Source organism: Folsomia candida, unplaced genomic scaffold, assembly GCF_002217175.1.
Source record: "Folsomia candida strain VU population unplaced genomic scaffold, ASM221717v1 Fcan01_Sc003, whole genome shotgun sequence".
Taxonomy (NCBI): Eukaryota; Metazoa; Arthropoda; class Collembola; order Entomobryomorpha; family Isotomidae; genus Folsomia; species Folsomia candida.
The window spans coordinates 1,398,333-1,411,121 of record NW_019091195.1 but is presented as its reverse complement, the minus strand read 5'-3'; the positions used below and the strand labels follow the sequence as shown (position 1 = coordinate 1,411,121).

Sequence of the window (12,789 nt, the reverse complement as noted above, 5' to 3'; positions counted from 1 at the left end):
CGTGTGATTTAAATTTATGATAATTATTTAATTCTCTGGAATTCGCATACGCGACTGTGTAGAATCAATTCATCAATATTCTAAACGACAGACTCGTAGATTTCCATGAAATATATTGCAAAACTGCTGACTAATTTATACTTAAGATTTATACAAAACCACAAAATTTCGAGCAATCTTATCCATTTCAACTCAAACACCACAAATTACGCTTGACAAAATTAATAACCGGCTTGAATCGTTAACCATGAAAACTTTCTCGAGTTATCTTATCCTATTTTCCATCCATAGTAAGTACAAATGCATGTTATACACGTGCAGTAATTTTATTCTGCACCTTTCAAGGTGTTTCATTTAGAAGAAAATTTTGTTTTGCATAACTAAGGTTTCGCCACTACGCAAAGGCCGACCCGTGCACCTTATTTCAGTCCTCGTAACAGAATATTCAACATTGGCGTACAGGGTGCGGGCTTACAAAAAGGCCAGGTGAGCCTTTAATGCAACAATCTGAATATCTACATGAAGTAAGCGGTCGAGTCACTTTTCCACTTTAATTATGGTTTCTAGCCTTTAGCTGGTGTTGAAAATGGTCCAAGTTTCATCAGAGGATCTGGTTTCATAAACGCTCTTCGGCAGCAAGGCCACAACGTTCTCGACTATGGGGACATTGATTTTGGGTTTGCTTCGCCAGAACCTGCTCCAGCTAACCGAACGTCGACCGAAGTTGTCAATGCTGCTGAGGTGTCCAACGCCAAATTTATGGTAATCCACATATGTCCTTCTACAAAAATATCCCTGTTATCTGTCTCGCATGTTAGCTAACTATGCTTGCTTCAGATTTCTGCCCAAACCGCAAAAATTGTTAGAGAAGGACGATTTCCCGTCACTCTCGGCGGCGACCACTCTCTATCAATTGGGACTATTCACGGAATTTCAGAAATTTATCCAGATTTTGCAGTTTTGTGGATTGACGCTCACAGTGACATTAATACACCGGCAACCACACCTTCTGGGAACTTGCACGGAATGCCGTTATCTTTGGTCGTAAGAGAATTACGAAATCAAGTGCAGAGTCTTGCCGAATTTTCTTGGATAACCCCAAGGTTTGCAAAAATCCTTCACAAAATCCATCCTTACATTCATAGTAAGTATACTATTTAAACAGATTATTCTCCTCAAATCTGGCCTACATTGGACTGAGATACAGCAACAATGGTGAAAGAGCGATCAGACAACGGTTAGGAATAAGCGATTGGAATATGCGAGATATTGACCAACTTGGAATTGTGGAGGTTGCACGACGAGCCATAAGAAGATTAACGCTAGGGAAAAGAGACAGACCAATATACATCAGTTTTGATATTGATTCCCTCGATGATTTAGAAATCGGAGAAGCTACTGGAACACCCGGTACGTACACATACATAGATTAGCAAATTATACACAATGTCATGAGCAAAATCCTAGGGAATTTTTTAAAATTTTAGTTCCTGGTGGCATATCCCTTTCTCAAGCCATGACCCTGATTGACCAACTTCAAGCACGGAGTAACATTATAGGAATGGAGTTGACCGAGGTGAACCCAGCCTTGGGGGATGTGAGGGGGCACAGACATCTCGCATTCGCCACCAGATCAATCATTACGTGTGTTTTTGGTGCTTGCACTAAAGGCTTGAACTAGAATATATGAGAATCTACTAAATTAACCATAAATTATGAATGATACGTTGAAAAATATTAACCTCGTGGTATTTTTGTACTAAAAATGGACCAAAATAGCTTTAAATTACTTATTTGCAACGGATGCCATCCAATCTTTCCCAGCCCAACGATGCATGCACATATTTTTAATTAAGGGTGAAATGCAACCACCTGCCTGTAAGCTGTGTCGGCAAACATGAAACATTTCTGTAACTCGTAATATCCCTTTATTTTTGGCATCTGTGAATAATAAACCCTTTATCAGTACATGATAATAATGCCATAAGGTGCAGTGCTTAACTTTTGTTGGGTTTATTCAAAAAGTGTAAAATAATCTCAAATTAAATAACGATACCCACAATATGGCTGAAAATGTATCTATCGTGCTGCATATGCATATGCATAGTTCTGCATGTTTAAATAAGTACGTATGTAATTGTACATATTGTAATTTTATACTGGACACCCTGTCATAATATATATAATTTCTGGTTTCTCTGCGACATTTGTCTTTTGTTTAGACTGCATTTCATCGCCAACTGATTATATATGTACACGATTATTACATTTATTATGCATTTATATGTATAATTAAATTTTATTATCTATCAAGTTAATTGTATGCAGATAAAAATTAATTAAGGCTTTGTTAAGTTAATTATGGACAATATCTATTGATATTTATTGAAACTAATGTATATATAGACAATGCAAAAAGAAGTCTTCATTATGTCACGAAAAATTCAATAGTGACGCAAAAAAATTCTACTGCAGATCTTCTTTGGTGTACAATTGCTGTACAAAGTCTTAATTTTGAAAGTTGTATATGTATTTTCATTCTCATTTGAAATTAAATATGTAGTTATTCAAATAACTGCATCCTATGGAAAGGAAATATAGGAAATAGTGTCGACCACACACCCATAAGATATATATTAAGGCCAAAACTTTTAAAATAGTGCACATGTCAATCTGGACGCTTGGGTGGCCGTAAAAAAATTAAATGCGAAATCCATTTTGTACAACAATGCACCATTTCTTTCAAAAATGAAAGAAATGGCTGTGAAATGATATTCTACTTGACCCAGTTTGTTCTATTAGTATCATTACACTTTTTGTCTGACGACACTGTCTTTCAACCAATTCACTTCAAAACGTATTTATGTTTTTTAATCGAAAAGTTATTCACGAGGTTTCATAAAAAGGGTGGAAATGATAGAATAGATTAAAAGAGGAGTTTTATAATGGCTGAATACGGTTACTTTTTACGCTTTTCTATCAGCAAACAAACTTCGTTTTTTCGTTCTTTTGTAAACTTGTACTTATTATTGTCGTGCGTTGTTTATCAATCAATGCAACATGGAAATATCTGTACCGTATGTACATAAATGTATCTATGTATGTACATACGGACGGTGTCTATGTACCCCCGTGCTGGTGGCGTTGATTGTTTATATTCATGCGGAGCTCAATGTGAATGAACACCAATTAATTGAAAAATTTAGGGTTACATGACGATATTTCTCATCATTTAGGTACATTTTCTCTGCACGATCTGCATTTTTATAATTATTATTAATGGATTTGTCTAAATTTAGAACGGGTTTGGCTTCTACATATCCTTAATCTTATCGGCGTTTATTTGATCATGTGTTTCGGGGAAGGAAATCACTCAGCGTATGTATCTGCTAAACTATTCGATTCAGTTACGCTTTAATATCAATCAAATCTAAATACGCAAAATTAATTTTTTATTAAATTATGTAAAACTGACATTAAATTAAGTTATACCAGTGTTTCCATCCAATTTTGTAGCACTTAATATTATCTTTTACAAAATGCGAAATGCTGTGTCATCATTTACATAAATACGTAACGAATTTGTACTGCAGTTATAATAGTAACTGATTTGTTTGGTCAACTCCATCCCATTTTTACATATTTATGTAGGCAGCTCAAGGCTCTGTAACAAATCCATTTTCATTCAGACTTTAATAATCTCTCAGATGGATGATGACAGCCATGTGCGTCGCCATTGTATGTGTCTATGAGATAACTATGATGTAGTTATAACTTGTGTTACTCTACACTAAAAAATTCAAAGGCTTCGGATTTACAGGAACTCTTTCCTTAAATGAAATTCCTTTACCGCATATGTCATTAAATTGGAATACAGGATAATAACAAGTTGAATAGTTTTGTCAATATGTTTTTCCATAATTATCACTAGAAATAAGTATGTCCCATACTTATTTCATAAGTTTAATTTGTTGGAAACATTTCAAACATTTCAAAATTTATTGAACTGGTCACAGTGTTGATGAACATTTGGAAAAGTAAGGAATATTTATGCATTGCTCCCAAAACAAATGTGCAGAAGTAGATACACAGTCTAATTCTATGATGGAAAAATAAATTGGCCTTTCTTTCAACTCGGAATGAATAGCGGTATTACAAGTGATGCAAAAAGAGATGGTGAAACGTACTCCCGACGAAAGAAAGGAAGGATAATGCAATGCAATTAAATAGCCGAAGATGCTGCTATTTATTTCTTTTTAGACATTTACTAGAATAGAGGTGTTGATGATCATGGTCACGGTCACTTTTCTTGATGGGAAACAGTGGCTTTCTATATTCCGACTAGATTCTCGTTCTCAATTGCAACTTTGTTTGATTATACAGATTGAGACTTGTGGTTGTATTGCATTGTGGGTGCTGCTACTGCTTCTGCCAGTCTCACTTTTTATTGAGATGTGCATCAGTTCAGTAGAGCAACAGTAAGTGATCCCAGCAAAGAAAGTTCTAGTCAAGAATATCTGTAATAAAATAGGAGGATGTTGCGTTTCGAAAATCGGATTAGATATATTTGGCTTATTTTATTTATTATTTGGAATTTTAAGCAGGTAACTGGTTCGATTTTTGCTTTTACATGAAAATACATACAAATACATTGAGTTGACAATAAATTTATGCATAAATTGTTGCAGGGAATTTGCCAACAATTTACGAGAACTTGTCAGGACCCGTTAGTGGCGGCTGGTCACCCTGCTAATTTTGGTCATTCATTCTGTTATCACTCATGCGGGTATGATTTAGGAGCTCCCGTTCCAGTGGGATTGGAGGTTTGTACAGCGAATGGGATTTGTCAGTGCAATTACCCATGTGACTCTGCGGTAATTGATATTAACAGAACATTTAAGAGAAAACTGTAAAGTTTAACATACAAATACTGCATGCGTCTACATACGGACATACATATGTAACATGAATAATTTGTGTGATAAATTTTCCAGCCTCCAGCAAATCAATTTGGAGACCAGTGTCCAGCATACGCAACAGACCCTCCCGACCCAGATCCTACTGCACCTGCGAGGTGCAATCAGGATTGTGCCGGATTATGTACTGGGGGAACAGGTCTTGTTTGCGGGGAAGTTTACAATCAGGGCCTCGGACCCAATATGGATATCTGGGCAAAGATATGTACGTACCCTATTTATGCATATAGGGTGGAATTCAATATACGTTAGGCAATGCTTAGGCAAGAGAAATTTGCCTAAGCAAATTTTATTTGTATTCAATATTTGTTGCTTAGGAAAAATTCTAAGCAAGTGCTGAGCAAAATATTTAGGATTTTCTGTATTCAATATGCACAAATTCCTAAATTTTTTGCCTAAAGTTATTCCAGCTCGGAGGTGGAATAACGACTTGCGTAACTATAATTTAGCTTAGAAAAATATTTATTTCGACCATTTTAGACGTAGTTTGGGGCGAGGATGTCAAAAATCGACATAGTTTTGACGTGCCATGACCTTGTGACCGTGTAGACGACACCAAAGTCAAAAATGTCAAATTTTGTGTCTTCATCGTTTTAGACGTAGTTTGGGGCGAGGATTACAGAAATCGACATGGTTTTGACATGCTATGACCGTGTGACCGTTTCGCTTCACCCCTTTGTTACATTTCGCTTGCAACGGTTTATTAAATATTCTAATTATTTGCAATTACATACAAAGTAAAACTTCAAAAACAGTTTCACATATACTGGATCTACTAAATAGTGCATCACTTTGTAAGTTTAGTAGCCAAGTGGTCAAAAATAGGTTTAGAAATTTGAAATTTTTGTAGAATATTCCAAACATATCGAACTGGATATATCTACGGACAAAGAAGACTTTAATCCATTATCCATCTCGTATTTAACTTTTTTCTTCACCTCCGTCATTAGTACTTTTCCGGCAGACTGCAAGTTCATTACTAATTTTCTTCCACCGGAACAGAAATTTTCTTAAAGTATCGTCCGTTTCTCAAAGCTGGAAGTACCTCTTCCTACACAAAGCCTAAAATCTTGTTTTGAGTCGGATAGGGGAAGTTTAGAGGGCTTTTGACAAAAATTCGTCAAAAAATGACCAAGAAATTATGAAAATGCCCATCCGAAGTCGACCATCGCATAAAACATTTTTCGGAAGGAAAATTGTCACAAACGAAAATTTTGGAGAAGCTGAAATTATCCGGATAGTGTTGCTCATTCTACAGAGTCTAGTATACTTACTTCCTTTGGAATTGGATGAAAATCTAAATTAGCAGGACTGCTATCCTCTGTAAGGTACCAGACCCCAAAAACGTAACGCGTACCGTTTTTCGAAAAATCGACGCTCTGACAAGCCAGGAAAACACCCAGGCCCAAACTCAGTGGAAAAGTTGTTAAAATAATACTGGGGAAGTATAACCTCCATCATCCCGCGCTCGTATCCTTCCCATACTATTAGCATGGTACGGATACGCACGCGGGAGCCAAATTTTGATGGAGGTTATGCTTCCCTAGGTATATGTCAGCTGCATGTGAGTTGCACCATCAACAACAAACTTCAAAAACGTCAAAAAAGGTACACTTAAAGTTTAATTAGGTTGTAAAAAATTAAGTTTGTTAAAAAGTGGTAAATGTCGGGTTGATATTTTAGCCGAGATGAAATAAGATGCAAAGAGCGGAGCATCAAAATTTTGCAAAAATTTTGTCAGTTCACACGAGGTCACAGATTTTCGTTGCCTTAGGCAACGAAAATGGCTAGGCAAAATGCCTAGCCATTGCTCAGAATTTGCGTAAGTTTAAGCATTCTTAAACTTACGCATGCCTAAGTCGACTTTATATTGAATACGAAATTTTGCTCAGCAAAAACCTTGCTGAGCATGTGCTTATCTACGCAAATGCTTATGATCGCGTATATTGAATTCCACCCATAGGCTATTTCAAAGGATTTGTTAACCTTAAAATTTGACGTATTTATTGCTACGTAAAAGGTACATGTTACTGCCCACCACAACCCTGTGTTACGACGACGACGACAACAACGACGACAACCACGCCCACTCCGATAACGACAACCACAACGACGGCAATTGTTCTAGTAAAGAACCCAATACTTCCAAAGATAAAATTGAAATTGAAAATTTGGAAAGTCATCAAGTTTTGCATTTTAGTGATGAAGTTGTGTGCCTTGTGGTGGATTAAAGTGCTGTTTTGGTCATGTTACTATTACATGATGTCCGATTGGATAATGCCAACAAGAAATTGGATGGGTGGAGTTTGGCAAATGTTTGATTGGGATTTTGGATTTCTAAGCTTTTGAAACAAAGATATGATGACATAAAATGAGATCGTACACTACTAACGAAAAAACGTACGACCTTTTCAACATCAGATTTTAATGCCCTGTTGTACATATTTAGTGATAGGTGATTGTAGGAAAAGTGAAGGAGGGTTAGGGTCCCTCAAACTCCCGCCACGGTTCCATGTGAAATTGCATAAAACACTTTTGCATAACACCCTTATGGCATAAAATTTATTGCATAAATACCACTTCCCATAAGAGAGCTTTTTACATAACTCCATTTCACATAACAAATTAAGATGATTAAGATGCACGATTGGTCATGAGCATGCATGCCAGGACCGGTGTGGTGTACCAGTAGAATCTAATACCCACGGTGTTTTTTGATGATTTTTAAGAATTCGGGGACTCTATTTCGGGGATGATACAAGTTCCTAAATAATTGTGTTTCTCCGGTAGCGCTCGTCTATGAAGGGGACCTTGTCTACTGGGCAAGAGTACCCGATCTTTGTAGTCTTTGGATTTTCTTGATCCTACATAAATAGTTGTTTTATCATGCTCAACATTAAGGTATTTCAAATTCAAATTTTAATAAAAATTATTTAATTTTTAATGATGAACGGGGAAAACGGTTTTTTCGTGTTTCGCATTTTGTGAATTTGATTGGGTGTCGTGGGCGCAAATTGGGCTTCGGAGTAAAATACTATTGCACCTTTGGTACAGTAACCTGGAAGGTACTCGACACATCAGGGCATTAAAAATTAAAACTGGGCACTTCCCGGTAGAATGTCATCTCCGAAGTGTTCGTATGACTTGTGATGCTTGAAGCACAGCCGATTATGGGTCAGTTTCAGAGTCATCTAATACATAGATATGTAGGTATAATAGGATTTGGATTCCTTCCTAATTTACGTATTATGCTAAATAGCATTATGCGAACTTGCTGTTTACATAATTGGGAAGTATGCAAAATGGCATTATACGATAAAGATGTTATGCAAAAAAAATTATGCAATTTCACCTCACACGGCCCGCCACACCCCGGGGCCAAAAACAAGAAAAACTCCGTTGTTGCTCATTTAAACCTTCACCAAAAATCCAACTCGTACATTTTCAGGAACAAAACATACATGTCTATACATACATTCTACATATACAAAAATGAAAAGTACACAACTTCAAATAATGATCTCCAGTTCCAAATTACTCATTTATATACGGCCTGACTGTATGCGTGCACTTGGTTTTAATTGATATTTTATTGGACATTGGAAGTACTTACAGGCTACATAATTTATAAATGATTACAAACATATTTATTTACTGCATATGTACGTACGTATATGCGTAAGACATTGCGACATGACGTTACATATCTATTTATTTGTTGATGCTCAAGTACTTATTTAATATTAGTAAGGCAACTGTGATTATATGTACATGTATTTAGCTAAATTGAAAATCCAGTACTCTGAGGATGAGTTTGACAATTTTTAAGCCGTATTTCACAATTTACAAAACCTAACCAAATAAAAACAATCTCAAATTATCCCAAATTATCAATATCGAAGTGTTAAAAATTCGTAGAGTCGATCAGCAAATTGTTATATGTAAGCAGATCAATGTACCTTAATTATTACGCACTTTAATTACACAGATGCGTATTTTCTTTACTTATGCATTACTAGCCAAAATTAAGATAATAAATAATTTTTTTCTTAAATATTAAGTTCTGTGCATATGTATTTTCACTGGATTTTACACGAATCATGCCCATACGTACACACAACAACGTGGACGTGACAAAAGTAATTCTGTAAATAAAATCTACTTCTTTCGTTGGAAGCATTCAATATTCAAGGTATTTTTTGGAGTATTGTAAATAATGGAGAAAAGAGTCAATATGTCGAACAAAATTAAAGCAAAGAATTGCAAACGTGACTAAAAATGATTTTAAGTTTCAGTTAATAAAGTGAAAACCAAATTCATGGAATTATAGAACTGATATAATAATTTATTTATGTATAGGTAACTGCAGACTTTAATTGTAAGTATTTTAAACTATGTATGCAAATAAATATGTATAATGTTTGTACAAATTTGCACGTACACGATATTCTAAAGTATCATTTTTCAACTGACTCATGTGACGTTTTCTGCAGGAATACTTAGTAAATCTTTTCAGTGTAATTTTATGAAAGATTATGCTCAAACGTTTTTATCATCACAAATTGTGTAAGATATTTATAATGGCAACAAAGTTAGAATTAACAATACCTGAGCAGCATCTGGTCATGACACATACCTAATTCAGACACAATTTGTAACCCCGACTTTTAAATGAATTAATTCTTTTGTAATAACTAGCTTTGATTCGATTTCTATTGAAATAAGGGTAATTCAATATCAAGATAGGCAAAATTGAGACTATAAGAATGCTGTGATCGAGATACTTTTTAGGAGTTCCAAGTTTTTATGCATTGCTATTCGCCATGAAGTTACTCACGGTCAGTAGCTGCTTTGCTCTCGTTTTCCTTTTGACAACGTTTGCACATTGTCAAGAAACTGAAATCGACGTAGAAATCGAATATGAAACTGGCAGAGAAACTCGATCCTTAAATGGCCCCCAAGAATTTAAAGTGGTCATTAAGAACGATGTCATTCTGAAACTCAAACCTCCTCCGTCTTCCATTTTCGCCACCAACTTCAAGTACACCGTAGCTACTAGTGATGGTGGACTTACAGATGAGACTCCCAACAAGGGACAAATCCGCTCCCTTGAGAGTCACATTTTTCTCGATCAAAAAAACGACGCTGTCATGAAGGTCGGCACCAACAAAGATGGTTTGATCGTAATGGAAGGAATTGTCGAGGACACGTTCATCTCCCCGGGTCGACAGCAGCCTGGAAGAGCCAAGGTCAATAGTAAGCCAACCTACACCGCAAAGAACTTGACAACTTCTCAACACGTTGGAAGAGATTATATCGACCTACACAGAAATATTACCTTCAACCCAATAAAACGACAAACCAAGGCTACAACGATTGCAGTCGGGGAGACTTGGGTCGTACTTGATTACGACCATGCCGCCCAGTTTGGCTTCAACAGGGAGCGAATCCTTTCATATTTGGCCACTTTTTTCCGAGCCGTGAATAATCGCTATGCCACAATTTCCGAACCCAAAATTTCCTTTACTATATCCGGCATTACAATAATTTCTTCCCGTAGTGCTCAACCCTTCGTTGAAAACAGTAGGGTGCCAGACGGGTCAGGTTTCGACATTGGCATGGTCCTCGAAGACTTTTCTAAATGGGCCTACACCACCATTCTCCCCTCCTTTCCTCAGGTCGATATGGCAGCATTATTGTCCAGCACAGATTTCCAGAAAAAGGACGAGTTTGGAATTTACCAAAAAAATCTTGCCGGTCTCGCCTATATGAAGGGCGCATGTTGGAAAGACACTTACGGTAAAAGGCTCCTAGCTACTTCTGTGTCGGAAGACCTTGGTGGATTCTATGATGGAGTGTACACCGTCGCGCATGAATTTGCCCACAATCTGGCTTCCCCCCATGATGGGTTTGAAGAGGCTGCCGGATGCTCATGGGAAGAAGGTTATATCATGAGTTACAATGGATGGGGGACGACCAAGAAATTTTATTTTTCTCCATGCTCCATCCACATTATGAACAAGTTCATCCTCTCCTCGGGTGGAGCTTGTATGCGAAATAAGGAGGGAAGCACCCCCCTCGCTAACCCTGATGCTGCTCCTGAAGTAGGAAATCAGCTTGACATGAAATCAATGTGCATCAAGCATACAAATTCACCTCAAGCAATTGTTGATCCCACCAAATCTCCGACAGATCTTTGCACAAATTTGGTATGCACATATCTCGGACCGAATTCAGTGCCTTACATCACGACGACAAACCGTTCTCCCGGTGACAACTCGATTTGTGGAAATGGTGGTCGTTGTCTAAATGGCCAATGTGTCGGAGATCAAGGCGTCCGCGTGGACATGACGGAACAATGCGTTCGGTACACTGGAAAAGCAACTGCTGTCCCGGACAATACCAGGACCGCGGAACAGCTTTGTCAACAGCTTCAGTGTAAATATACAGACCCAAACCAACCAGGGTGGATATGGACATGGAAGAGTGGAAGCCCTATTCCAGATTATGGCACCGTTTGCGATGGTGGCAGGGGTCGGTGTATTTATGGTGCATGTGTCTAATCTTCTAATTCATATGGTCAAATAAATTATGAATGTTTTAAACCCAACCATCATTCTGTTTTTAAGCAATAACACATTTTCTCGTCTCGTTTATTTCAAAATTCGAGTTTGCGTACAGCACATCCATTCGAACAGTATATTTTCTTCCGGCACGGACAATGCTCCCTTCGTGCAATATATTGTGTTCAAATACCAGTATAGACCCAGTTTTGGGAATCACGCTAACTCTATTTTCTGGGAGCATCGCGTCTTCTTCCTTGGCAGTGGTCATTTTTAGAAACGTGGTCTCACCTCCGTCCATCCCTTCGTTTAAGTAAAGCTGGAGTGTCACGCGAGTCCTCGCAGATCCGTCGGGACGTTCGTAGCATCCGTCACAATGGGGCTTGAATTTGTCTCCAGGGTCATACCTGAGGAATCTGAGGCGTTCGTTAATTTCCTTCAGCTTGTGTTCGTCTGATGTGGTTCTTGTCTTGAAACTTTGTGGGAGGAGGTGCCCAATTCGTTCAAATAGTATAGAGGCGAATGTCTTGTCATCAATCATGATACGTTGCGAGTCGCGATAACCTTTCGCGAGGACGGCGATGTTAGGACCGTGATGAACTAGAGCAGGAGAGTAGCCAATATTTTCGGTTTCGCTGTAATGCAGAGTATTATTTTATTGACTTTATTAATGCATGCATATTTATGGTCAAGTTAAAAATATGTCTTCTTGCCTGATGAGAGCCTCGCACTCTTCCTTGGTCAAAACATTGTGCAAAACGTATGCAATTTTTTTGCCTCCAAATCCAACATCGAGATTTAACTCTTCCCGGGTAATTTTATTTTCGAAATTTGTAGATAAAAGTTTGGAAACTTTATGATTTAGTGCGGTAGCCATAATTGTTTTGTGTATAAAATGTTCAAAATATAAATACGTAAGACTGTAGAAGAGAGATGTGCTTTTGTCAGATCACCAGTCAGATCACCTTGACAGAACCAAGTGAAGCTCGGTATGTTGCAAAATGGCAATATTTACATGCACACGTAGATTACGCCTTAGCTATACGTTTGCAACTTGTGATACGGAATGCACATACGTATACTAACATCATTGCGGTAAGATGACTCATGAAATACACGTCATTATAACGCGTCATATCCTTTCTAATCGATACTTATTCGAGATAGGGACACCTTATCCAAAGGATGGACATTCCACAATTTGTATGTGCACAATACGTATGTGCAATGCACATTGTGCATATGTATAC

The 12,789-nt window shown here is 37.4% G+C and overlaps 3 protein-coding genes across 3 annotated transcripts; 2 read left to right on the top strand and 1 right to left on the bottom strand.

Annotated features, from left to right (window-relative positions):
• The first annotated feature begins 75 nt into the window (after positions 1–75).
• Positions 76–1,979, top strand: LOC118434816 (arginase, hepatic-like). Its single transcript, XM_035849131.1, has 6 exons — positions 76–290; positions 386–486; positions 568–762; positions 838–1,103; positions 1,166–1,410; positions 1,488–1,979. The coding sequence occupies exons 1-6, from the start codon at positions 248–250 to the stop codon at positions 1,679–1,681; spliced, it is 1,044 nt and encodes a 347-aa protein (XP_035705024.1). The 5' UTR covers positions 76–247; the 3' UTR covers positions 1,682–1,979.
• A 2,092-nt stretch (positions 1,980–4,071) lies between these two features.
• Positions 4,072–11,586, top strand: LOC110845644. Its single transcript, XM_035849130.1, has 4 exons — positions 4,072–4,604; positions 4,689–4,874; positions 4,995–5,181; positions 6,997–11,586. Exon 4 carries the CDS (start codon positions 9,800–9,802, stop codon positions 11,537–11,539), a length of 1,740 nt encoding a protein of 579 aa, XP_035705023.1. The 5' UTR covers positions 4,072–4,604; positions 4,689–4,874; positions 4,995–5,181; positions 6,997–9,799; the 3' UTR covers positions 11,540–11,586.
• Positions 11,587–11,592: 6 nt separating this feature from the next.
• On the bottom strand, positions 11,593–12,709 carry LOC110846719 (probable prolyl 4-hydroxylase 8). Its single transcript, XM_022093551.2, has 2 exons — positions 12,253–12,709; positions 11,593–12,174 (listed from the first exon to the last, which is right to left on the bottom strand). Exons 1-2 carry the CDS (start codon positions 12,414–12,416, stop codon positions 11,601–11,603), a joined length of 738 nt encoding a protein of 245 aa, XP_021949243.1. The 5' UTR covers positions 12,417–12,709; the 3' UTR covers positions 11,593–11,600.
• Positions 12,710–12,789: the final 80 nt, after the last annotated feature.

What these genes read in the sequence shown, in the direction of transcription:
- LOC110845644 (XM_035849130.1), top strand. Translation starts at nt 9,800, where the DNA reads ATGAAGTTACTCACGGTCAGTAGCTGCTTTGCTCTCGTTTTCCTTTTG.
- LOC118434816 (XM_035849131.1), top strand. Translation starts at nt 248, where the DNA reads ATGAAAACTTTCTCGAGTTATCTTATCCTATTTTCCATCCATA. An exon ending in CGGGCTTACAAAAAGGCCAG is followed by an intron (nt 487 to 567) that starts GTGAGCCTTTAA and finishes TATGGTTTCTAG; the next exon opens with CCTTTAGCTGGTGTTGAAAA. An exon ending in TTTTCTTGGATAACCCCAAG is followed by an intron (nt 1,104 to 1,165) that starts GTTTGCAAAAAT and finishes CTATTTAAACAG; the next exon opens with ATTATTCTCCTCAAATCTGG.
- LOC110846719 (XM_022093551.2), bottom strand. Translation starts at nt 12,416, where the DNA reads ATGGCTACCGCACTAAATCATAAAGTTTCCAAACTTTTATCTACAAAT. An exon ending in GAGTGCGAGGCTCTCATCAG is followed by an intron (nt 12,175 to 12,252) that starts GCAAGAAGACAT and finishes TCTGCATTACAG; the next exon opens with CGAAACCGAAAATATTGGCT.